A 26,719-nucleotide genomic window follows, 5' to 3' on the forward strand; every position below is an offset into this window, starting at 1 on the left:
CTAGGTTCCTGTTCACTGCTGAGGAAGCGTGACTTAACTGTGTGCACACTCATGAAAGCAAGCATACAACTAAAGCTCTGTTGGGTGCTAAGTATTAATAAAACAGCAAGGTTTGAATGTTCACTGTTTCTTTGCTGAAAAAGGAGGATAGGGAAAGAGCCAGAACTGGTGGAGGCCATGCAACTTTTCTCATATCAGAAAACTGAGACAGCTGTAAAATACTTTTCAGTTAGATGCTATTTGCAAGGGAGCAAGTTGTGAAGAAAATTGGAAGTTGGCCACATGCCCTGTGACATCTTCCCAGGTTTAGTGGACACCAACTGCCACTGTTCCAGACTCTTACCTTGCTTTCTTTACTGGAGCAGGTAGGGGAAGAAAAAAGTTCCACAACCAGTAGTGCTAATGGACAACCCCTTACTTTAGCCTGCAAGGAGTGGGAAGGAAGATGGCCATATTTTCATCCTCCAAGGATGAAGAAGGATGAACCCTTCAAGGGTTAAAAACACTGGCCTAGAGGTAGAAGGCATGTGAAACCTGGTCACTAATGCTTTATGTCTGTGATCTATTGCCCCAACTACTTTCCTGAAAGAGAATTGGCTAGCTTCAGGTCAGGAACACATTGTGGGTTTTTTTTTTTTAAATGTTTCATTAAGATTTTCTTGCATAACAATAGAACATACAAAGCTTCTGTTTTAAGTCATAGAATCATTCAAACAAATCAGTCATATTCAGGGTGAGACATTACTGTTCCAGGCAGTACGGGGTTGTGGGAAATAAGTTTCAGAGAGATCTCTTCTTTTGGCTGAGATAGTTTTAAAGGGTAGCTTGGTTGATGACCTCCATTCAGTGTGGTAGCTTGCAGTGTGGGAGAGTCTACATGGTTTCCCTTCCCACTTAAAACAGGATTCTTATTACTTCCAATCATTCACCATTGTGTGAACCAAATGCTGTCTCCTCTAGTCAGTATATTATAAAGATGATAATGTAAAAAGTGCTCTCCATATCTGTAAACCAAACAAAGATATAAAGCAATCAAGGGAGCAACTGCTTTTAGGTCACCATAGGTTTGAATTTGGGAGGTGGGTGGCACTGTGGGTTAAAACACAGAGCCTAGGGCTTGCCGATCAGAAGGTTGGCGGTTTGAATCCCCACAATGGGGTGAGCTCCTATTGCTCGGTCCCTGCTCCTGCCAACCTAACAGTACGAAAGCACCTCAAAGTGCAATTAGATAAATAGGTACCACTCGGGGGGAAGGTAAACGGTGTTTCCGTGCGCTGCTCTGGTTTGCCAGAAGTGGCTTAGTCATGCTGGCCACATGACCCGGAAGCTGTACGCCGGCTCCCTTGGCCAATAAAGCGAGATGAGCACCACAACCCCAGAGTCGTCCGCAACTGGACCTAATGGTCAGGGGTCCCTTTACCTTTAGGTTTGAATTTATCTTTAGTAGTGATACTGTTTTTCAAGCTCTGCTCTTCTGGATTAGCATTTTAACATGGCACCTCTTGCAGGATATCAGACTGATGCTGTCATATATTACTATTGGTGAAGGAAGCATGATTTTAGTCTGAACTGTACCCGCAGGAAGGTTTGCAACATAAAACACAAAAATCATCTTCAGAGGGAGCCCTATGTATAATGTGTTGCAGTAATCTACCCTAGAGGTTACCAGAGCATAGACAACAGTAGTTAGGCTATCCCTGTCCAGGTAGGGGTGCAGCTGGGCCACCAGCCAAAGCTGATGGAAGTCACTTCTCTCTTCCAACACAGGTCATTGTGCAGGGTGACCAAAGCAGCTCTTGTGCCAAAACTAGGCCTAAACTCTGATGGAAGTAGATCTAGAAAATTCTGCTTCTCTCATCTGAGAGTAAGGAATTTATTTTGCAATAGGGATGTCTTTCTTGCCTAATCTCTGATACAGTGGTACCTTGGTTCTCAAACTTATTCCGTTCTGGAAGTCTGTTCCAAAACCAAAGCATTCCAAAACCAAGGCGCACTTTCCCATAGAAAGTAATGCGAAACAGATTAATCCGTTCCAGACTTTTAAAAACAACCCCTAAAACAGCAATTTTACATGAATTTTTCTATCTTAACAAGACCACTGATCCATAAAATGAAAGCAATAATCAATGTTCTGTACTATAAAATAAATAAGACAGTGTTGTAGATGATAAAAATTAAAATTATTTCCCCCCCTTACCTGCACTGATGATAGTCATTGTTTGGATGGGGGGCTTTTATCCATTTCCGCAGTCACAAAATCAATCAATCATAAAATGAAAAACAAGCTAGAGTCACAAAAATGAAAAAACCACAAAAATGCAAAAAATAGCAAGAACAAAAGCGCCAAAACAAAAGCAGAAGTGGGAAGAAAATAGGCTTAATTATGATCGGGGAGACTGAAATTTGCTGCGCAACAGTAAAAACAGAAGCTCAGGAGCACGTTCGGCTTCCGGGACAAAGTTCGAAAACCGGAACACCTACCGTATTTTTCGCCCTATAGGACACACTTTTCCCCCTCCAAAAATGAAGGGGAAATGTGTGTGCGTCCTATGGGGTGAATGCAGGCTTTCGCTGAAGCCTGGAGAGCGAGAGGGGTCGGTGCGCACCGTTCGAGTTCTGAGTTGTTCGGGAACTAAGCTGTCTGAAAACCTAGGTACATGAATTTGTATCCTCCTATCACTCATATATGCCATTTCTCTATACAGTGGTACCTCTAGATGCGAACGTATCCATTCCGGAGCCCCATTCGCATCTAGAAGCAAACGTAACCAGTGATAGCACGTCTGCGCACATGCATGTCGCTTTTCGCTGCTTCTGCACATGCACGTGATGTCATTTTGAGCGTCTGCGCAAGCAGCAAAACCCGGAAGTAACGCGCTCTGTTACTTCCGGGTTGCCGCGGAGTGCAACTCAAACATGCTCATCCCGAAGCACATTCAACCCGAGTTATGACTGTACAGAACTTTTAAAATGCCCCTGCCACAGGGGATGTGGTGGCAGTAACAGCGGCAGCCTGCATGGCCTTGCGGACGCAATGGTAGGTGATGGCAGTAGCGGCATCCTGCGAGGTCTTGCGGTGGCAATAGTAGTGGCAGCCTGTGAGGCCTTGTGGTGGCAAGAAGTGGCAGTGGCCTGCAAGTCATCCTGGCGGCAGTGGGAGCTAGTGGTAGATGCTGTAGCACCTACCTTGCAGTCCACTTCTGCTTCTGTCACTGTGTCCTGTTGTCACTTGCAGGCCGTCGCTGCTGCTGCCACCACAACAAGGCCTTGCAGGCTGCCACCACTGCCACCACTGCCCACTACCATGGCAAGGCTTTGCAAGATGCTGATTATTGTGCTACTGCTGCCAGGCTGCTTCTGCCCCCCTCCCCCACCATTGTTGATTCTGCCACCACCAGGCTGCTGCCGCTTCTGTCACCTAAGAGGCTTGCTGGCAGTCCCAGATTATTTGTATTCGCTATGACCCGTCACCGTACTTTGGATTGTCCTGAATACCACAATATGGTACAACTATAAGTCTAATTTGGATGCATTTTGGCTTGCTGAAACTGACCATGAGGTGATTGGTAATATCATCATTTATCAGTTTTAGACCCTTAAGTGCTAGCATTGTCTTGTTTGCCTCTGTGCATTTCCTTCCTTATTTAAGATGTTGTGATATATCAATATATCACTATATTTAGCTGGTGATATACCGCAATATTGAAAACCTGTTATCTCCTAGCCCTACTGCCTATCTGCAACCCTTCTTTCAAAACTTAATTTCAGCAGGTAGCGTGGTAAGGGGAGGCAACCATGCGGATTCCAGGGAAGGCGGCTTCTTCAGATGCATATATGTGCTTTAGAAAATGACTTTGGGCTGATAACTGGGTGAAGTGTTAGTAGATGAAAACATATTTCCTAAATGGTAATGGTTGGTTATGGAAAGAGCTTTGAAAGTAGAGCTTTTTAAAGTTTCGACTTCCTGAATATTGGCTGTACTAATTTCTATTCCAGCGATGCAAGCTCTGTTGAAAGCATAATGTAGACTTGGGAGTAAGACTGCATCTTGCTGCCCTTCACTCAGGACTCAACTTAAAAAACAAAAACAGATTAGCAAAATTTGCTGGTGTTTATGGGTTACAGGGAAAGCTATACTGAAGTTCTAGTTTGAGGATCCTCCTATTATATTGGTCTCTGTAGACCAATATAATAGACTGTTGTATCTCCTTCAATGCTTTTCAGAAGATTCTTCTCCATTTCTTGCTTTGATGTGTGTGACTGCAGAAAGAAACGCTGGAAGAACACTAAGAAGTAAACAACTCTGTTTTTCTTCTACATGCCTCCATAGGGAATTCTGAATAGATGGTACCTTTGAAAAGCTTATAACTTAGCAGGTAGCTACAAGTTCCTTTCCCAGGGGATGGGAGAGGACTTGGAGAGCTAGTATCAAGCTAATTCTTGGCCCCTTTGCAGTTTGTCCCACCACCAGCCAGGGAATACTTCCTTCACAGACTGAAATTGGATTCTCTCTTTCTTTTTGACACTTCCTGCCATTCTCAGTTTCTTATTAAGATGTGAAACCATGAACCGCCTGCCATACCTGGTATTTCTGCTCCCCCTCCGACCATATATATGACCATTAACTCCTGGCTGTTTTACATTTCTCCAGGACTCTGGTGGTGCTTCCTCCATACTAAACCTTTGTGGTAAGCAGCCTTCCTTGTCTCTTGTTTAAAATATCATTCACTTATACTGAAAGAAGTGGTCATTGTTTATACATAAGATCTGATAAAATATTTTAATTGTCTCTCAATCAGTCTCAGTTTTCTTAAGATATTTGAATTTCATAACTTGAGAAATCAAACTTCAACGTTTTTTATTTAATTCATCCTTTCATTAGACTTTGTATGTGTGCCCCTCAGGAATAAGTATTATACAAAATTATTTCCTAAGGGCAAAATTAGAATGATCAAGTGCTAGTGTAGTAATCAGTACAGAAAATATCAAATTCTGCCATTTAGAATCCATCATATAAGTATGTACAGTGATGGGGAGCAAAAAGTCAGCTATTGAGTTCTTGGTAGTTTTCCACTCCAATGTTAAAGAATTGTGAAGTTAGAGATGGTATGACCTTCTTCAGCAGTATTTGAGCACAAGTGCAGGGAATATTCAGCATGAACACATGATTATAATTCACTATTGTGTTTATCAGTCTCTGTTTTCTGGCATTTAAAAAAGTGATCATTGTTTTTGACCACTTCCCCTCCTTAAGAAGATTGTTCTTCATAAGCACATCAAAATTTCATTTTCAACATGAGTAGAACTGGAAGAACTCTTTTGACTCCGTTCATGGGTAAACTTTAAGTCTTCATATTGATGGAAATAAGTAGTCAGCAGATGTGGAACAACTTGAGGGCATCCACTTTCAATTGTGCGTGTCTTGAATTGCACATCATTTGCACATCATAACCATTAGATTATGGCTGCAATATTGTGAAAGGTGGAGTTAACGATTTCCTTTATCTAAATCTCTCCCAGAGATTGCTATTTACCCCATAGCAAGCCTACAGGGACTTGTGTTTCTTGTGCCTTAATCAGTTTTGCCTCTGTTTTGCAAAGGGAATTATAAACTGACCCTCTAAAAGAGAACATTATGTTGAGAGCAAAGTAACTGTTCCTGATAACAGTTCAGTGTGTCAAATCCAGTGGAACCTGGAGTTATGGGCGGGATCTGTTCTGGAGGCCCGACCGTAACACGGAAGCGACGCAAGCCAAAGTGCTGCGTCTGTGCATGTGTGTGGCGCGATTTAGAGCTTCTGTGCATGTGTGAGCGGCAAAACCTGGAAGTAACCCATTCTGGTACTTCTGGGTTGCCGCAGGACGCAACACGAAAACACGTAACCTGAAGTGGACGCAACATGAGGTATGACTGTATCTGAAATGATTATACTAATATGAAGCATTATCATAAACACAATACAATACTATAAACAGGGTGAAATTTCAAACTGAATACCTGCAGAATCATCCAATCATACAAGTAAGGGGAAAGTACTTGCATGTGAGAATGCAAAACAACAACAACAACAAAACACCTGTAGAGAGAGAGAGGACATAACTAGGGTGGTTGTTTTGCTTGTTAGATAAAATGAGGGCCATTCTTAAAATTATATTGAGTATAGTTGCACTGGCTGCCTGGTGGAAATCTAAGGCAGTATTAGGAGGCCCCTCTACCCAACTGGTGATATTGTATATAAAAAGCCTTTTGGGTGTTGAACTGCTGGAATGCATTGTTGTTATTGTTTATTAGATTTGTTAGTCACTTGGTTCCCAGAGGTAACCTTTACAATTTAGATTTTCACATTGTCCTTATATTCAGCAGAAGAGAGAATGTTCCAACTGTGGACAGCAGCTGCTCTAAGGACTTAACTCTGCAGTGTGCCAGTCAGGCTTCACATATGTTGTTTCAACACTCTTGGACTCCACCACTATGTGAGTGTCCTTGCATTAAGATCCTTCTATTCCAGGGTCCTTTGAGCATTAAAGTAGAAAGCTTGGCAGTCTTGTTGGGAGCTGCAACATAGACTTTGAATCAATACAGAGTTCCTTTAAGTAATGGTGGTTACCGCTTGCCTTGACTGAGTTTCTATTTTGGTGCATATTGTCCCTGGGAAAGCTGCTACCTATCCTTCACTTGTTGACTAATTTGTACAGAATTGTCAAAGGTTAAGTAGAAGAAAACAAGAAAAACACTATTAGATCAGCCCAAAGGCCCATCCAGTCCAACATTCAGTCCCCACAGCAGCCAACCAGATGCCACTGGGAAGCTCACAAGAGCACATTAACCCAGCAAGTAGTATATCCCCATAACAACTGGTAATCAGTGTTATACTGATGCTGATATTGAAGAAAATATATATTCTATCATGACTCATAGCCACTGATAGCATGGATTATTAAAATTCTATTTTTCCGTAAGAAAATGAATTTGTTTTCTTTTCATTAGGATTTTCCAATGCTATTTGAATATTGGGCAAGAACTACAAAAGAAGAAGAAAAAGTTGTATTATAGGTTTGATATGTTGTGCTTACGTTGAAGCCTGTGTTTAATTCAGTAGAGCTTATATGTATGTTCATATATCACATTTTCCTATGGATATGCACACTAAATTCTATACAGTAGAATACTGAAGCTAGAAGTGTTTGCTGAATATTTCTCACACAGTAGTGTTGGCCTGGACATTTTTTAAATACCTGATATTGTAGACTTGATTCAGAGCTATTCTGAGCTAGCGCTGCAGCTTGGGTGATGGAAAACTGGTCACAGTGTGCCCACATAATGGCCCCAGTTGCAAATCATGGTACCATCAGTATTAGTTAGTCACTTTTCTTAAAAAGTAATCCAAAGCGACTTAAAACCTTTTGAGAACAAAAGTAAAATACAACTATACAAATTAAGAAGCTAAAAATACAGCTAAATAAAAGGCAGGGCAAAAAGTCCAGCCCCACTAAAAGAGGCCACAATACCACTTTCATAAGGGCCAGAAGCCCAGGTAAAGAGAAAGTTATTTGCCTGCTGCCTAAAACTTGATAGAGATATCACCAGATGGCACCTGGGTAGAACATTCCACATTAAACAATAACTTAAGACAATTTGGTACACATTGTTTTGACGTTCCTGTGGCACTCCTATTTTATTCCTCCTGCTGCTGTGCTGCAAATGAATCAGGCCAGAGTCTGACTTGTCATGTTTAAATCTGAGTTCATGGCTTGTTTCTCCCAAACAAATTATGAGTGGTAAGCCAAGAACAAACTAGGGAGTAAGTTCTAGACTTTATTGACAAATTGAAAATGACAAATCACCAAGTCCAGATGGTACCCATCTTACAATTCTTAAAGAAATCTAATGTGAAATTGCTGATCTTCTAACAAAAATGCATAACATGCCACTGAGTATGGTCTCTTTCCGAGAGAACTGCAGCTAATAAGCCACCATTTTTTTAAAGGTCCCAGATCCCCATGTTGGGCAAAAAGATTATTGCAGTGCAGGGGTTTGGACTTGATGACCCTTGTGGTCCCTTCCTACTGTACAATTCTTTCTCTCCTCCCCCCTTTAAAATCCAATTATGTGAGTGTCTATTCCTGGTAACTTGGTGGGACACATTATAAAAAGATAAAATTGTTGACTATATAGAAGAACAAGTCTTGCTGGAAAAGAATTAACAGGGCAAAGTTAAATTCTCTCTCACTAAGCTTGTTTTTTTGAGTGTGTGAACAAGCACATGTATAGGTATAATCTGGTATTTATCTGGAGTTTCAAAAAAGTTATTACAACTTTTCAGCAAAGGTTGCTGAGCAAACTTAGCAGTCATGGAATAAGATGAGACTTCCTTTTATGATGAGTTGGTAAAGAACAAGAAGGTGCAAGGAGGAATAAACAGACAATTTTTTAAATGGAGAAATGTAACCTGTGTCAGAAACTCAGATATATAAACTAGGCATCAAATGGCTTCTTAAACCTAGGTTATGGTCGCCACAACAGAATGTCTACTTGCCCGGGATTTGGGCTAAATGATCCTCAGGATTCCTTCCAATGTTACAATCCTATGATTCTGTTAGCTCATCTACATTACTTGACTGTACTGTATCTTGCTCTAACAGCAGTTCATTTGTATCAGTATTCAAGAAGGAGAAGCACACAAAGTAGAAATGGAAATGATATTAATTATGGACTAAGGCAGAGGTTTTTTAACTGTGCTTTGTGAGTTCCATTTGGGTGGCGTGTGGAAAGGCTGCAGCACAGACAACTATATGTATACTCATCCCTGTGCTTAATTTCCTTGATGTGATGATGGAGGATTGCATGCCAGTCAGCTGACTTGATGGAGAAGTCAGTAACCAATCTGGCACCCAGAAATCGTATAGTCGCAATTGGACCCACACCAATGAGCAAAATGTGCTTGGCGCATGGGGAATTTTGAACACTGCATAACATGTGGGATCTCCCTAGGAGGACTTGTATTAGAGCCAATGCTTTTTAACTGGCATAAATGGCCTAGAGTAAGGGGTAAGCAATGAGTAAGGGATTTGCTGATGTCAGAGTGATTTTGAGTGGTTAAAACAAAAAATGTTAGTGAATAACTCTGAAACAATCTCTCTAAACTGGATGACGGGACATAAGAATAAAGATGCTGAATCAAATTATTCCCTAGGACATTGTATTGGACATTAGTTAAATTTTGTGATGCAAACTTAAATTGTCCAAAGCAGGTTACTCTTATTTGCATAGAAGATGGACATGAAATAAATGCTTAAGTAAATTTAAGTATAGGGTGGTATATAAATTTAATAAATAACTTAACAATAACAATAATAGGAAAGCAAGTGAAGTGGATCATTTTTGAGTATTTCTGTCAGTACCTTGGATATTGCAATCAGTTACTTTCTTAACAGTTATATAGATGAACATAGACAAATAGAATCCTTGATCGTGAGCCGCTGTGGAGAGGGGTTAGCATTTAGAAGAATTGACATAACCCTCTCTGAGCCCATGGGATAGAATGGAAATATATAAATTAAATAAATAATAAAGCTACATGTATAAATGCTCTCTGAGGAAAGTATTTGTTGCATGTAGAAAGCCTGCAAGTTTGAGAGAAGGGTTATAGGCTAGCTTTCTATATGCACGAAGGGAGTAGTTTCTCTCCCCCTTGCCTCCTATAAGCATTCAGGCATTCAGACTAGTCCAAGTGGCATAATCCAAGAAAATGCACACTGCTTGATCTGTATGCGTAGATTAGCTTTTACTCCTCCTTGCATTTATTAACAAGAACTTTTATTTATTTTTTCCTCCAAGGAGCTCAGAGCAGCTTGTGAGACTCGTGAGAACTATATAAAATATTAACTTAGTAAGTGCGGAATAGAGAGAGTCTTGTTCCACAAAGATGAACTGCATATCTGAGCAGGAGTTTGAACACAGGTCTAGTCTCACTTGCTTCTGGGAGAATTCCATTTGTGTCTGGGCGGACCTCTGTGGAAGGGATTACAAAACAAGGGGTATAGAGGCAGATAACACCACTCTGTTAATTGTGCCTTGAAGGAGCATGTCAAGGCTTTGCTTGGTTGCCTATAGAGATAATGCTGATATGTATGAAGAGTTGGTCTCCTAAGAGCCCAAATTATTTAGCTTGTATTGTGCCTGAGAAGTAAAAGGGTGGGTAGGTTGCCATCTCAGGAATAGTGACTACAGAAATTAATAAATTGCCATGTAAGGCGTAGAGAGTTTGGTTACAGGCTTTGGCTGGATGATGAGGTAAAACACTGGCATGAAAGCTTTGAATAAATAAGCACGTGACATCATTCAGTTGCTGCATCTTATGCTAGGATGGGTGGTGATGGGGGAGGCACCCAGCTGAATGTGTGGTATCACAGTGTCCCCAAGTGGCCAAGCAGGAAAACTGCAAACTGAATCTGACATTGTAGGTTGGTTTGACATATTGATATAGGTAGTAGCTATTGTTGCTTTGTCCAGTATGGCATCACTTGTATAAGGGTTTACTGTCAACTATTTTAATGATTTTATACAAGTGTGTGTAATATCATTTTAATTATGATTTTGTGTTTGTAACACGCTGCTTAATGCTTAGTTCTTAATGCTGGAATGAATACATTTTATGTTCTAGATTCTTCCTTGTTTAAATTACTTCAAATTCGAAGTGGAACGTTTTATGCTTTGCTTCGATTTTAAAGCATCAAATAATTTTGCAACAGGATATCATGGATACAATATGGATTTTTTATCATAGAATTTTGAATTCTAAGAGAACATTCACCAACTGTTCTCCAAAGCAACTATATATTTATGTCCTAATAAGAGCTTGTGGTTTTAGTAAGAAAGTAGATCTCAAAATAAAAACACAGGAGTTTTGAATTAGTTGGTGTGAGTTCTGAGCCCCAGGTCTTACAAAATTGTACTGTGATGGCAACCTCGGAGGCAGCAAATGTTTTGCTGTAGTTGCTTGACACATGGATGGATTCATTCTGGCTACATCTTTTTTAAAATTTTGCAAAGTTGTTACTGAAAGCAAGTATAATACTTTCATTTACTTTTAAACATTAATGTTGTTTTTGTTTGTTTGTTTATTAAATTAAATTTGTATCTGCCCTTCATCTGTCGATCTCAGGGTAGTTCACAGCATAAAAATGCAAGCTAATAACAGTAGTGGTGTGCTTTCAGAACTAAAGAAAGATTGTAATTCTGAAATGCTATGTTTTTAGTCGATTAACATTTTATTGTATCAAGAAAAAATGATTTCTCCTTTTTAGTGTGATCTGCTGCTTACGTCTGTTTTCTGGGGTTATAGCCAGCTTAGTGACCTAGGTACGCCTTGCTAAGTATTAACCACCTTCCTTTATCTGTTTAGACTTCCATTCCAAAAATGGTAAGTAGAAGGAAAAAAGCTGCTACTATTCCATGACTGCCTGTGTAAGGGGCTAGTGAAAGCTCACACAGTGCCAAAAAGCATTGGGAGTTAAACTACAGGAGGTGAAATATAAGGTAGACAAAGAAGTGGGAAGTTACTACATACTTAACACATCGAGACTCTGATTTAATACTGTGTATGCGTGTATGACTAGAGTGAGGCTGTGAAATACATAGTGCAGATTGTCTATTTTAAGATTCTGGCTGATGTAGTGGGCCTCTCAACTGAGGATGTAATGGAACATGGAGGCCATTATTGCCCTGCATGTGAATTATATGGATAGTGCTGCAGAAAACAATGAAGGATAGTCAATCAGAATTACAACACAGACTACTGCTGTAATGCCATAGTGCTAGGCATTTGAATGCAGGACTTTTAACGGAGAACTCCTGGAAATGATTCTGCATACTGGTTCAAAGTTGCATGATAGCTGGGTCTAGAGGGTCCTTCTTTTTCAGGCCCTGGTTATTGATTACCCTTGGTTTTGGTTTTTGCAGGGGGTGTGGGTAGTTAATTATACCAGTTGTTATGCTTCTGTGAATCACAGCTCTTGTGGAAGTGGAAGAAAATCTTTGGAATGGATGTCACCTTTATCATGCTCTTTTACCCTGATTTTTACAAGGGCTCTTCTGCAATAAGATGATGTTATTGACTTGGTTCATTTTCAAAATAAACTATGGTTTAATGTGAATGAGGACAAACTGTGGCTTCTGTTTATGAGGGTTTGGAGTGAAGCAAGCCCCTAGCCTCAGTTCAAATGCCTCAAAAAGCCAATGCATGGCTTCTTTTGTTAGCAGCATGGCAGAAGCAAGGCATCAAGACCACTATAAGAGAACTAAAACTTCTGAAGTTGCTAGTAAGTTTGCTCAAAGAGAAGAAAATACATTGTGTTATAAGTAGTATCTATTCCACTTACAAGTGTATTGTCTTGCAAGAAAGAATAAATCCAAATCTGCTGCATAAGGTCTCTTACGATTTAGTTGCAGTTTTCTAAAGTTCAAAACAGCACTGTGTAAACAAATGTGCTACTTTTTAGTGTTTTTTGTCATTTCTATACATGCAGTTGCTGAGAGACTATTACTTTGCAAGTTGCTGAAACATTATAATGCTATTAACTGACTTGAAATTCAACACCAACTCATTTAAGCTTTACCTCAATATATGTTACTAGCTTTAAATCACAAAATGTAACTTCATTTTGTTTCTTTCCCCACAGACTATAAAAACAAAACATCTGTGACATTAGAACTTGGATTGTGCATCTTCAGTGATAATTGTTTTAAAGTTTTACTGTTGGAGAAATGCTGTGAGAAGCACAATGTGGTGAATCAAAGACACAGAAACCTTGGAATCTTTGTACTGATTGAGGAGTTACAATGTTTGCTTTGTGAACAAAAACTATTTGGTAGTGGATAGAACTTCTGAAAATGCGGCCATGGACTGGCTCCTGGCGTTGGATTATGCTCATCCTTTTTGCTTGGGGGACCTTGCTGTTTTACATAGGCGGACACTTAGTACGAGACAATGAACACCCAGACCATTCTAGTCGTGAACTATCAAAGATATTAGCAAAACTTGAACGATTAAAACAGCAAAATGAAGACTTACGACGAATGGCAGAGTCTCTCAGGTAAGTTGATAAAAACTTTCTCAATGTTGGTATACTGTACTGAAGTTGCATTTTCTCTGTGTTAATGTAAAGGACAAAATCCTTTTTTGTCCTGGCATGTGTCTTTTCTGAAGTTGAAGGAGACATCAGGGTGCTATGTTTGTGTGGTGGTATAGTAGTTGGCTGTTTGTACTATATTTGTGGACGCTGATGGTGAAAGTTTGGTGATAGTGCAAATTTAATGTTCCTTTTAAGATCCAGTAATCTCAGGTAAAAACTGTAACCCATAATTCTAACTTTCTCCAGCACTTAGGGCCAGGCCCCTGGAGAGGAGGGGCACAGCTGGGTACACTTGCACTGGGCCTCGGAGGGCTAAGCACTGGCTACTTTTTTGCTTGAGTTTATAACTTTATTCTAACAAGACTCCTGCCCTGGGCTTCAGATAAGCTCTGAATAGGCATCCTTGGGGCTTTATCTCCCTCTAATCAACAATTTATGATAGACAGTCTGTATTCCCCAGCATACTTGCTTACCTTCCTTTTACTTGAAGAAATAGTTCTGTTAGATTATCTTCCAGTTATCATGGCTTGGAGACTCAGTACAGGTTTTTGCCCCCACCCCAGCTTAACGTTTGAATCATCCCTGAGCGAAACTGATTTTTCAGTACCAAGGCCCTTTCCTTAAGCCAGTACAGGAGGGTAAGAGACTGGGATATAAGAGACACCTGGTTTTATTCCCCATACCTGCTAGATACAAATGTTGGACTCTTTAGAAGTGGGAAATGCCATGTTTGGTAGTCATTGTCTCATGGTCATGTACTTGGCTAACATATGGAACAGAAAGGGTAGTAATAAATAACTTTTTTACTCTGCCTACTTAGCCCATCAGGACCTGTAAAAGAACCTGAACATGTTAATAGATGGAATTGAAATATATATAGTTGAGGTAGCCCAACATGCAATGAACAATGATTTTTTCATGTTGGTAAAATAGTAAGCAGGTTGTGAAGAACTTCAAATGTCCACTCCAAAATGGATAACCATTGAAATGGGATCTATTGTAAGGATTTGTAAATGTGTAGACACTTGGGTTTTATAAGTAAAAAGGGAATGGTAGGTTTTATGAGGGTCCCCGAAGACATTTAGTATCCTGGCAAGAAAAACAACCCTGCAGCATAAAGTATTGCATGATTGGTTTTCTCAAATGAGGATGATTCCTGTCAGTTGAAGGTTGCACGCAGATGATAGTATTCTGCTGGGGGCTGAATTGTGTTGCAACAGAAGACTGAACAGTCTGAAACTTCTCTCGCTTTCTAGTTAAATATTAGATTTTTAGCTCAGTTTTGATGGTAGGGCTCATCTTCAGCTGAACCCAGCTGTGGACTGAGTTTCATAGTGTATCTGTGGAAAGGAGAATTTTCCCCCTAGAATTTTCAGTGAGTGGTGGCTTGCTTTAGATTTAAAAAAGAAAGTGTTGGGGAGAGGGGACTGCATTTTTTAAAGCATCATAGCTGTCCTCAGGACCCTGCTATGCAGGAGTTGGATTGGATCACCTTTAAAATGAAATGACTGGGAGTTGCAGCAGGAGTCTCCCAAGTGGCTATGATGCTACTATATGCTGCTTTCCTCTGCCCCTCACCCAGGCATCTTAGAGATTAGAGCACCTCAGTGGTCAAAACTACTCAACTCTTGCATTTAGCTATCCAGGCACTGCCACTGACTACTGCTTCAGTTCAGCCACAGACTCAGCTTGCAATATTCAGCATTTAGTTTCCATGAGACCATTTTTTCTTGTTGTCATATATGACATACCTCACTGCCCAAAGCAGGGTTTGCAACAGGAATTTCCCCACAAAAGAGGTGGTTTTGGGGATGCACTACTTAAAATATATTGCCACACCCCATCAGCCCTGATGGTATATTACTAGTACTATGAGTCTGAGTAAGAGCAAGACTAGATTTGTAGTTCATGGTTCTTGTCCCCAAGGGCAGTGTCTTGTGGAAAATAGCTGCAGGTGTCTTAAATGAGCAGAGGAATGGGGGGGAGGGGTTACTCCATGCCATCTTTTCCATCCATTAGCCTGTTCAAAGTCCTTCCCTGTTTGTCTGCAGCTGCTTTCACTGATAACGGAAAAGCCATAGAGCTGTACATAACATGTACCTCAGCCCTAATATCTTATACGTGATGGGGGACAGGAATACAGATGTTGTGTGTGTGTGTGTGTGTGTGTGTGTGTTCGTAGTTTCTGTTTTCCCCCAAGAATGCTTTTAATTTGGGGCACCACTGAAGGAAATTTGAAAAACCTTTTGTAATTAGTGATTTATTTATTTTTATAAAAAAAGAAAGCTATTCTCTACTCCATATGTGGCATGAATACTTTATGTAAGACAATGCCATATAGCATTAGAGAAGGATGGTTCCTATGTATATACTTCAGACCTAATGCACACTCAGATCTAAGATTCATTTCTGCAGAGGGTACTGCCATCTTCATGAGAGTGCCAAACTAGGTGTTCATTGCTTGGGGTTAGGGCAACATTTGATTTAATTTGGAACTGCTTAAAAGCAAGTAGCTCTGTACATTTTATAAATATGTAAAATATTAGTTTTCTATGGTTACAAATGATGCTTTTATGAATCTAAAGCAATAATGTTATTTGGCTTTGATAAGAAAGTCAAATCTAAAAGGCTTTCCCCCCCATAAAAAGTGAAAAGTGATATATTTTCATAGCTTTAAAATTTATGGAAATCTTGTATCTCTATGCAGAGAAGGAATAAAGTTTTTCTTCAAGTGCTTACAAAAGAGACAAATTAATTTAACATTTCTGTACTAGCCGCTACCCAGTGATATTTTTCCACATGAAGAAACACTCTTTAATTCAAGAGTAGTTTTCTGCATAACACACGTAATCTGTACAAGATTTTAGAAAATCAAGATAATTATAGAGAAAGTTCTGCATGGAAATGTTTCATGCCACTAATTTGGCATATAGCTTTTACATGACTAGCTTGCACAAGCAGTAGTTTTTCCTCTGCCATTTAGCTTTCTGCATTGTGCCCATTATATGTTAAATCTAGTGTTACATTTAGATATTTTTACAATATGATCGAAAAGACCATGCTTTTAAATATGTATTCTCTTGATTTTAATGCTTGTGGCTTCATTTTATTGCATTTTATCCTGTCCTTTCTCCAAGGAGTTCAGAGCAGTATTCTTCCCCTCCTTCAGTTTATCTTTAAACAATACTATGAGCTGGTTTTCCTGAGCATCAAGCATATCAGGCAAGACGCGCTAATACCAAAGGAACGTAGAGATATTGCCTATTTAAACAATCAAATGCTTTGACTCAGGAGAACAGTAGGTTCTGGATGTGATTGACTCCAAAAATTGTATTGAGAACCCTTCTATAATAGGGAAGGCTGTGGATCTTTGCCTTATGAATCCGACTTGATCGTGGTAGACATAGTTGGGTAAAATTTTTGAAAGCCTACTGGCCAATATGCCTGTAAATAATTAAGCATCCACATTAATCAATGAAATAGTTTAAGGAATTTGGCCTCTATTCTGTATGTCAATAAACAATTTCAGAAGGGAAGGCTAATGAATCTGCTGGGACCAGAAGCATTGTGGAGCTTCATATTTTTGATCCCATTTTGGATTTCTGCTGGAGTAAAAGATTGATCTAATGATTCCTGGTGAGTCTGGTTAAATCTTGGAATTACATTTTTCCCCCAGGAGTTTTGTGAAGATTTGGGAATCCAATGGTTCAATGGCATAGAGTTTTGTATATATAGTTTTTAAAATTCCTCCAAAATTTCTTTTTGTCTATAGCCCCCCCCCCCCCCGTTTGCCTTTTAACAGTGCATTACCCATTTTGCTTGCTATATGTACTTGTTTTCACTAGGAGGGCAGAATTTTTGTTGTTGAATTCCTAATAATATGGCTTTCTCTTCTGAAGTGAATAAGTACCTGTGGGATTTCTAGAGATCTAGGTTCTGCTCTTTTTAAAAAAAGTTTTCTGTACACTCTGGTTGCGAACGTGATCCGTGCCCACAGTGTTTGCAGCCTGAAGCGCCGTGTCTGCGCACACTCGTGATGCGATTCGTCGCTTCTGCGCTTGTGCGTGATGTCATTTTGTGCTTCTGCGCATGCGTGAGTGCCAAAACCTGGAAGTAACCCGCTCTGGTACTTCCGGGTTTGGCGCAGTCCACAACCTGAAAAAGTGTAACCCACAGCGTTCGTAACCCGAGGTATGACTGTACCATTAAACTTAAAAAAATCAGGAATCTCTTTAAGGCAGAGGTTTTCAACCTTTTTTGAGTCCATGGCTCCCTTGACCATGGAGACCATGAGACCAGGGCCCTGCAGGATCTGATTTCTTTCCGCAGGGCCTGTAAGACAGAGTTGTTCCGCCTGGCCTTTGGCTTGGAGCCAATTTGATTCCCTCCCTCCCTCTCTTTCTTTTTTCTTTTCCTTCTCCTCCTGCGATGAGGCTACATTTTAATATTTTAATGTTCCATTATTTTAATGTTCTATTTTACTTTTGTTTTTAAGTTGTAATCATTCATCTTGTTTTTATTATTGCTTGTAAGCTGCTCTGAGCCCAGCCTTCGCTGGGGAGGGTGGGGTATAAATAAAAATATATTATTATTATTATTATTATTATTATTATTATTATTGACCAACTACATTCTTTCTGGTGCTCCCCTGTGGGGAAATGTGCTCTGAGCCCCAGAAGCTCAGTTATGTCACTACTTGCCTGCAGAGCCACCACCCCTCAACCCTTTTCAAAAACCCCTCCCTTGTGGAGTGTTCCCTTTTTTCTCTCCTTGGAAGTTCTCCAGACAGCAGCTGCGCCTTCCTCCCCAAAGAGAGGTGCCTTCTCACACTGCTCCACAGTGGCCTGGGAAGACGATACCCCCAGCCTTAGTGGCCCAATGGAGAATGGCCGAGGGTGAACGTGAGGCCAGCAGCTTGCTGACCTTGGGAAGCAGCAGTGGCATCAGTGGGTGCTGCCAGGCCTGCGTGGCGGAAAAGCTCGCTTTCAGTGCGGGGACTCAGCTCCCAGGCAGGCTTTTCACACAGCAAGCACAAGAAAGGCCAGTGTGGCACCTGCTGGCCTGCCTGCCCGCCCGCCCGGCCTCCCACTTGTGTCCATCCATTCCCAACAGCAAGGGCTGGTGGACTGGCTGGCTAGGCTCCCTCACCCACATGTATGCTTACTCTGAGGCTGCCTCAGTTCCTGGCAACCAGCACCCCTTGGTCAGCCCCAGAGGCACCATTCACCTGAGGAGTTTGTAGCCAGAGCTCTGCAACAAACAACCATGCAAGCCTTTGGGAGGCAGAGACACAAGAGGGCATCAGAGGAGGGAAGGAAGGAAAGAGGGATGGAGGCCAGTTTTGCCTGCAGCACCCTTGACAATTATTCAAGGCACCCCAGGGTTCCATGGCACACTGGTTGAAAATCTCTGCTTTAAGAAGTTTCTCTCTAGTAATGTAATATATATATATATATATATACATATATATATATATATATATATATATATCTCCAGGGGTCTAATTTTCCACAGAAGGTTTTAGGACTGGGCACTCCCCATTGATTTCTGATGATAACAGGGGTATGGTCTGAGATATTAAGAAGACCAATCTCGTGAATTATGAACCTGAGAGTCAAGGCCTTCTGTGATTAATAAATAATCCAATCTGGCATAATTTTTGTATCTTGCTGATGTATGTGTATAGTTTCTTAGTTCTGGATTGGCTATGTGCAAAGCATCAAAGTAATTGTGTTTATGTAATATGTAGGATATTTTTTAAAAGACTGTTTACATGGGTTTTGTGATAGGTGAGATGTTCTGCTTTTATCAAAATAATCATTGAGTACAAGATTTAAGTCACTATCTATCACCACTTCACCTCAGTGTGTAAATGAGTGCAGCAGCAATGTAAAAAGTTTCATCCAGAAATTGTTCTTGTTGGGTATTAGGCACATAAATAGAGCATAATATCAGCTAAGAGTTAGCTAACAGACCTTTGAGGAAGATAAATCTTACATTAGGGTCACTTAGTATATCTTTTAATTGAAAATCAAGTATGGGAGAAATCCAGATTCCTGACTCCCTACTTTTGGAAGTACCTTGTGAGATGTACAATGTCCACATCTACTTTTGAGGAAGGATTTTGCATCAGTATTGTATTTCTTTTTTAAAAACACCCACGAATAACTTGTTAAAAAAAAAAAAAAGGTCTGGGGTATCTCTCTTTAAAGCAGACCTTACCCATATTCTTCTTTTGGTTGGTGCACCCAGGCAATCCAAGTACTGCAGTTAACTATGGCAGTATAAGGTTAATTTAAAATTGTACAACATATACCAGGCAACAGATCTGCAGTCATGGGAAAAAGAAAGTGCACCCTGTTTGAATTCTGTGTTTCACATATGAAGACATAATAGCAACCATCTGTTCCTTAGCGGGTCTTAAAATTAGGGAAATACAACGTCAGAGGAACAACAACACATGACATATTACACTGTGTCATTATTTATTTAACAACCAACCTTCCCAACAGAATAATCTCTACACCTATGATTGAGAGCAGAATAGTCCCATCTCTTTCTTCATGAGCCAAATGCTCATAAGCTGAAATTGGGGTTGTTACTCAACTAAGTTTCACTCAGAGTAGACCCACTAAAATTAATAAACATGACTAAGTTAGCCTCATTAATTTCAGTGGGTTTACTCCAAGTATAACATAGGGTTTTTTATATTTTTGTTTAAGTTTTGTAACAAAGCCACTCACAGCACAAAACTACACTTTTTTTCTAGTCCATTATCAAGAATATCCTTTCAAAAAGCATGTAACACTAATCAAACTTATTTGATGCATTCTTTCAATTTTGCTGTAGGATACCAGAAGGTCCTATTGATCAGGGCCCTGCTGCAGGAAGAGTTCATGCTTTAGAAGAACAGCTAATAAAGGCCAAAGAACAGATAGAAAACTATAAGCAACAAACAGGAGATGGTTTGTATATGACTATTTTGTTCATAATTCTACAAATGCATTTTCTGTCTAGAGGAAAACTAATGTTGACAATTCTGTACCTTTTCCTTTTTTTTAGTGGGCTTAGGAAAAGATCATGAAATATTGAGGAGGCGGATTGAAAATGGAGCCAAGGAGCTTTGGTTTTTTCTCCAGAGCGAATTGAAGAAACTTAAAATATTGGAAGGAAGTGAACTCCAAAGGCATATTGATGAACTTGTATCTGACTTGGGTAATCATGAAAGGTACTAATAACAACTAGTGCTGAGTTTTTGCTGTGCTGTTATTATTTAATTTGTATACCACGCTTCATCCATAGATCTCAGGAATCTGAAGAGAGCAGGAGGTGCCAGACCGACTGGTCTCCCTTGGAGCTGGTTCCCTCTGGTTGGCTGGCTGTCTTCCCTTTTGGCTCCCTTTCTCCTCTTCATTCCTGCTGATGGCCTTGGCACCTTGCAATAGCTACGATGTACCCTCTCTTTTTCCATGCACTGCTCTGGTTTGCCAGAAGCGGCTTAGTCATGCTGGCCACATGACCCGGAAGCTGTACTCTGGCTCCCTTGGCCAATAAAGCGAGATGAGCGCCACAACCCCAGAGTTGGCCACGACTGGACTTAATGGTCAGGGGTCCCTTTATCTTTTACCCTCTCTCTGCTCTGGCTGCTTTGCGTGATTCACCTCAGCCAGCTGACAGGCACTTAATTGCCCGGCGCCTTCTTTTCCTCCTTGTGCCCCTCTTTCCTTGCTTAGTTGACCAGCTGCTTTTTCACCTTGGCTGCCCCTGCTCCTTTGACGAGATGCCCATCTTCACCCCTATCCCTGCGATCTCCAAGGCTGCCTGCTCCTTTGCCCACAAGACCATTTTCATTCCGCCACCCCAGAGATCTCCAAGGTTGCCTGCTCCTTCCCTCGTATGCCCCATCTCTACCCTCGACCTGCGGATCTCCATAGCTACTCTTCTCCCCACCAGCATGCACAATCTTAATGTCCACCTTTCATGTTTTAGACATTGTGATATATCACTATATTGCAATGTTTAGCTGGTGATATATCACGATGTTGAAAATCAGATATCATCGATGTTGAAAATCAGATGTCGCCCAGCCCTAGTGGTTAACATTGTCCTTCACAGGCAACATGGAAATTTACTGTAGACACTCAGTGGGTTTCATAGTAGAAGCAGGTTGGCTCAAGGGTGCTAGCTGTGAATTATACCCGACGGATGTAGATGGGTCCCTTGAACAATGAAATCAGATTTTTGGGAGGTACAGGGGGCTTCAGTGGGAAGGAGAAGGCAAGTGTTCTGTGTGATTGTCTGGAGGCAGTTGGAGGATGGATGGCAGCTAATGGATTGAGGTTGAATCCTCACAAAACAGAAGTACTGTTTCTGCGGGACGGGGGGGGGGGCTGGTGTGGGGGAATACCTGGTGCTGAATGAAGTAACTGTGCCCCTGAAGGACTACAAACGTAGCCTGGGAGTCATCTTGGATTCACACCTGTCCATAAAGGCACAGGTTAATTCTGTGTCCAGGGTGACTGTCTACAAGCTCCATCTGGTACGCTGGCTGAGACCCTACCAGCCTGCTCAGTCTTGCCAGAGTAGTACATGCCCTGGTTAAGTCTTAATTGGACTGCACTTCAATGTGCTCAGTGTGCGGCTACCTTTGAAGGTGACTGGTGACTGGGAGCAGCCGCCGGGATCATATAAATTCAGTCCTGATATACCTACATTGGCTCCCATTAAGAGCACAATACAAAGTGTTGGTGCTGACCTTTAAAGACCTATATAGCCTTGGCCCTGTATACCTGAAGGACCATCTCCACCCCCATCATTCAGCTCAGACACTGAGATCCAGCACCAAGGGCCTTCACTGTGAGAAGTGAGGTTACAGAGAACCAGGCAGAGGGGTCTTCTTGGTAGTGGTGCCCACCTCAGATATCAATGAGATAAGTATACAACCTTTAGGAGACATCTGAAGGCAGCCCTGTATAGGGAAGTTTTTTTAAATATATATATATATATGCTGGAAGCTGCCCAGAGTGGCTAGGGCAACCCAGTCATATGGGTGGGGTACAAATAATAATATTATTTATTTATTATTATTTTATTATTAAGTGTCCTCTACAAGCAGGACACTGCTTGCTCTTGTTAGGATTCAAGTGATTGTTTCAGACCTTTTGTTGACAGCACCCAGGTTTTTCTGTATGTGTGACACAAAACTTTCTCAAACCCTTTCTACAAAAGTCATACTATAAAATACCATATTGCCAGCCATGAATGCAGAAACTCTAAATGTAAAAAATAGAGAGAAACTAGAGCATAAAGTTGTGTTTGTGTTTCTTCTTTGTTTCAGCATCTATTTTTAAAAGTATTGGCCCATGTAGTGTCTTCCTTACTACTACTACTACTACTACTATTATTATTATTATTATTATTACCCGCCCTTCACCAGTAAGCCCTAGGGCAAATGTTTGTAATCAGAAGCATCCAAACCATTCCATTAACTGATTTTAAGAACCAAGGTATGGGATTAAATAGAGCTAAACTCTGAATTAAGGGAGCAGTTCTAAACTGTCTGAGAGGGCATCTGGGGCATTCTTGGATATTTGTGACTTTCTCTCTCAGCCTGCGGGAGGGATGCCCCCCTGAGGTCCCTGTGCGGTGATGAAAAGCTCTGCTGCCATTGCTCCTTCACTGTTCCAGGTAGGAGAAGAAAAGTGGCATGTTGGAAGGCTGTTACAGGGGACACTGGATCCTTGGGATCTAAAGTCCTCTTGTTCCCTCAGCATTCCCCTGACAAGCAAGGGAAACCTCACAGCCCTGGAGCTGGTGTAGTTTTGCAGTGGGAGGTAGAAAAATTTAAAAGCAAAATGGAGGAGAAAATAGATATTCTTCCACCTTCTGCCCTTGCCAGTGCAAGTCTTGCAAATATGTGATTTTGTCTTTAGGTGCAATCCATGGGACGTAACCGCCACATAAGTTGCAGGCTTACTATATTGGGTGTTTTAAGATTGTGTTTTAGCATACCATTCTGTACTGCAAAGTTCAGTAAATGTCTGTTGAGGACTATTGTCACCCCTCCAAGCAGTGTGCCTCCATAGACAATGGGGAGATACGTTTTCATTGTGAGCTCCTCGACTGAGGCAATGTCCAACAGACCAGTTTTTTGTTGTTGTTGTTGTGAAGGGGTTACTATAGGGATGCTTTTATCTTTTGAATATATGGGTTTTGCTTAGAATCTTGCATATTAGATGTCTTAATCAGCTGCGACTCTGAAGGTCATACACCTTTTTTTTGGAACCACATGTTCCTCAGCTTTGTATGTTTCCTCTAATATTGGTGGCTTGGGCACCTATATTTTCATTTAGCAATCTTTATATATACTACTTGTTCTGGAACATAGAGAGAATAATAGAAAACGATATTTGCAATCAAACTTGAGAACTTAATTTCACATAACAAAAATTTTGGTAGCCTCATGAGACTACGCTAAGGAATTTCCTCTTTGGCCTGTTAAAAGTTATACAAAATAAAGCTATATAATTTGTTGCCTTATACTAAATTGATTTCTTTGGATATGTTTACTGCTAAAGAGGTGGTCTTTCTGGGTGTATATTTCATCTTGAGAATAACTGCCAAGGTGCAAAAATCTCATAAGCTATAAAACCAAATCTAAGTCGGCTGTAATACTGAAAATGATATATTTTTTGCCAGTCTTGCATTCTAACTGGATTAATTTGTTTACCTCGATGTTCAGTAACTGTACACTTACCTTGACAACAAGAACATATTAAATTTGCCTGATCTAGATCTGGCATTAAAGTTAATAGCATGTGGATCATTATTTACAACCCTGGTCATTTCTGTAAAGCTGATACTTCTATGATGTTTTGCAGATGTATGTGATTGGCTTCAGATGCAGATTGGATTTCTGAGTTGGTGAAAATACTTGCTACCGATGTTGATGACCTTAATGTTATATATTAAACACAATAATCCTTGCTTTTACTAAAGATTTATTTGTTTCATTCACTATAAATTGAAAGCAAGTACAGCTGAAAGCTTATATGCAGTGCAAATATTTAGATGTCAAACCTGTTCTAGGTTTTGTAGACTAAGGTGCAGTTTATCCCCACTTTCTTCCACTTACACACTAACACATATTTAACACCCTCCCTGGACATATCTAAATAATGGCCTTGGCACATTGAGAGCATTGGAAACTGTCTCATACCATGTCAGACCATGTCCATCTATCCCAGTTTAATCTTAACTTCTGGTCGTTGCCCAGTATTTCTGGCAGAGTACATTCCCATCACTCCTACCCATCACTTGTTATCTGATTCTTTTAATTGGTGGTGCCAGGCATTGAATATGAGACCTTTTTGAATACAAAGTATGTGCGCTACCATTGAACTATAGTTCTGTCTCCTGAGGTTTGCATTTACTAAGGCAACCAGAGCCCTAAGCCCAGTGCCATTCTCTCTGCATGCAAAAGGCTTGATGAACCTGAGATGGATCATGCATTAAGATTATAGCAGACAAATTTGGGGGGGGGGGCAGGTACTATTTAGTCCTAAAATAACCTGAGATTCTCTAATAATTGAACAGACCAATTGCATCTAATTTGTTTACCTAATGTGATTTTAAAAATACCCGATAATGAAGATTATGTGGCTGCTTGAGTAGATTATGTAACTCCATGAAATCTGATACTCACCATGAATTCCTATTCAGTTGCACTCAGGGTCTTATGGTTTATTGAGCCTTTGACATGCTGGTTTTACCTTATAACTGTATTTATTGGGCAATTATTGATCCTCCACTAAAAGAGTGGTAGGGAGCATTGTGCTCTGTATTTTGGATTTGATACAATATACTATGAGATGTTGGGAATGCAGTTGCAGGATATGGCAAAAATTTGTGGGAGTCCTGTTGAGTAATTCTGGATATTGTTGGCCAGGAAATTTTAGAGAACGTTGTTGCTGCCATCACCACAGGACCTCTGTGTGTCACTTTAAGCTTTGATTCTGTTTTTCCTTCCTCTGCCATTCTCCTTCAGGATGTATTCTTTGTATTCTGGGATTTGGCAGTATTAGTCTGTTGATAATTCACAGATATCTCTTGAATCCCAGGCAGCTGCCCTGCTGAGTTATCATGCAAGCCTAGTTGAATCTGTCCTTAACCCATTGAGAGTGTTTGTCCTGGGCTTAGCTCAGGTGAAGTTCACATCAGGCATTCTCCAACATGCACTCCAATGCCATACATGTTGGTACATGGCAAGTAGCACATAGACATATTGTGCTCAAAGTTCTTCTCAGCACTGCACAGCCCAGCCTATCATGGTGATAGAGAATTTCACTGAGAGTTTTTTTGAGGGAGTGGATGTTGGTTTGACCAGCTGCCATTTATTTATTTATTTATTTATTTGGTAATAAATATAGCCAGGTCTGTATCAACACCTTTACCCCTTCTTTGCATTCTGCATGAATGGGAGAGCCATGAATGATTCCTAAGTAAAGGTAAAAAAGGCACCCTCTGAAACTGCTTAGGGGAAAAAGGGCGAGGCTTTAGATATAATTTTGTGGGGTTTGGGGTCTATTACTAGTTGGCGAAGGTCTAGCACAGGTGTCAGGAACCTGTGGCCTTTCAGGTGTTGCCGAACTACACTTCCTCTACTCCCTAACAATTGGCCTTGCTTGCTAGGGCAGAATGGAGTTGTACTTCAACATCTGGAGGGCCAAAGGTTCCCAGTCCTATCTTAACCCAATTAGTAAGAACCTGCAGCACTTCTAAAATGTGTTCAGAATTTGTAAGCCTGCTGAGAAGGAACTTTCATTACTGTGGAGCAGCCATTCTAACTGTTCATTTGTCATACAGATTGTATGCATCTTCAGTGCTTTTTTGGTTGATCTTGAAACAAATGTATGGATACTAGTTAGGGTACAATTTCTTGTGTGACGTTCAAGTAGTTTTAACTAAGCTATGAACTCTGGGTATAATTATACACATTCATAGTTTTTTGTCTGTCACCTCCCCCCAAAATGAATTGAGTGGTTTGAGTTGGTTACTGCTCAGAAATAAATTTATTAGTATGCACTGATGGTTTGTGTCTTCTTCAACAATATTGAGTTAGCCTGCTGATTACCTAACTGCCTATAATTTCCACCATGAACCTATACTTTCTTCTCTTTTGCCAACACCTCTCCTTGATATTCTCAATGGATCAGAGTACTGGTTTTTAGTCCACCTCTCTGCCTGCTATCTGTAAACTGAAAACTTTTCACAATACTTTAAACAGCAGGGAGATTGTGTATTAAACCTATATGCATATTTTCTTAATGTTTGATGGTAGCAACTCATTTTGGCTTTCAAGAGAGATTATTATGTTGCTCTACCTGCATCAAAAGATTTGTTTTATTATGAATATTGTTTTTGGTGCTTAGGGGAAATCTATTCCAATTCTGTCTGTGCATGTGTGTGAGCTTGGTTTTCTCATCCCTAAACTGTTCAAATATTTTGCTTAAATCAGTTTGAGATTGCTAAATTTATTGAAGGTGAATACATGTGCACATACAGATATTTGGCTCTGGAAGTGGAG

At 40.5% G+C, this 26,719-nt stretch overlaps 1 protein-coding gene across 2 annotated transcripts in view; it reads left to right on the forward strand.

The window, feature by feature from the left end:
* Positions 1-26,719, forward strand: part of FUT8 (fucosyltransferase 8) — a 74,162-nt gene that overhangs the window by 11,722 nt on the left and 35,721 nt on the right. For both annotated transcript variants that reach the window (XM_083432846.1, XM_083432845.1), the window contains exons 2-4: positions 12,682-13,095; positions 19,984-20,099; positions 20,197-20,362. In XM_083432846.1, the coding sequence (XP_083288972.1) occupies positions 12,893-13,095; positions 19,984-20,099; positions 20,197-20,362 (485 nt within the window). In that variant the 5' untranslated portion in view covers positions 12,682-12,892. The remainder of the gene's footprint in view (positions 1-12,681; positions 13,096-19,983; positions 20,100-20,196; positions 20,363-26,719) is intronic.

Source organism: Podarcis tiliguerta (assembly GCF_965153285.1).
Source record: "Podarcis tiliguerta genome assembly, chromosome: 1".
NCBI lineage: Eukaryota > Metazoa > Chordata > Lepidosauria > Squamata > Lacertidae > Podarcis > Podarcis tiliguerta.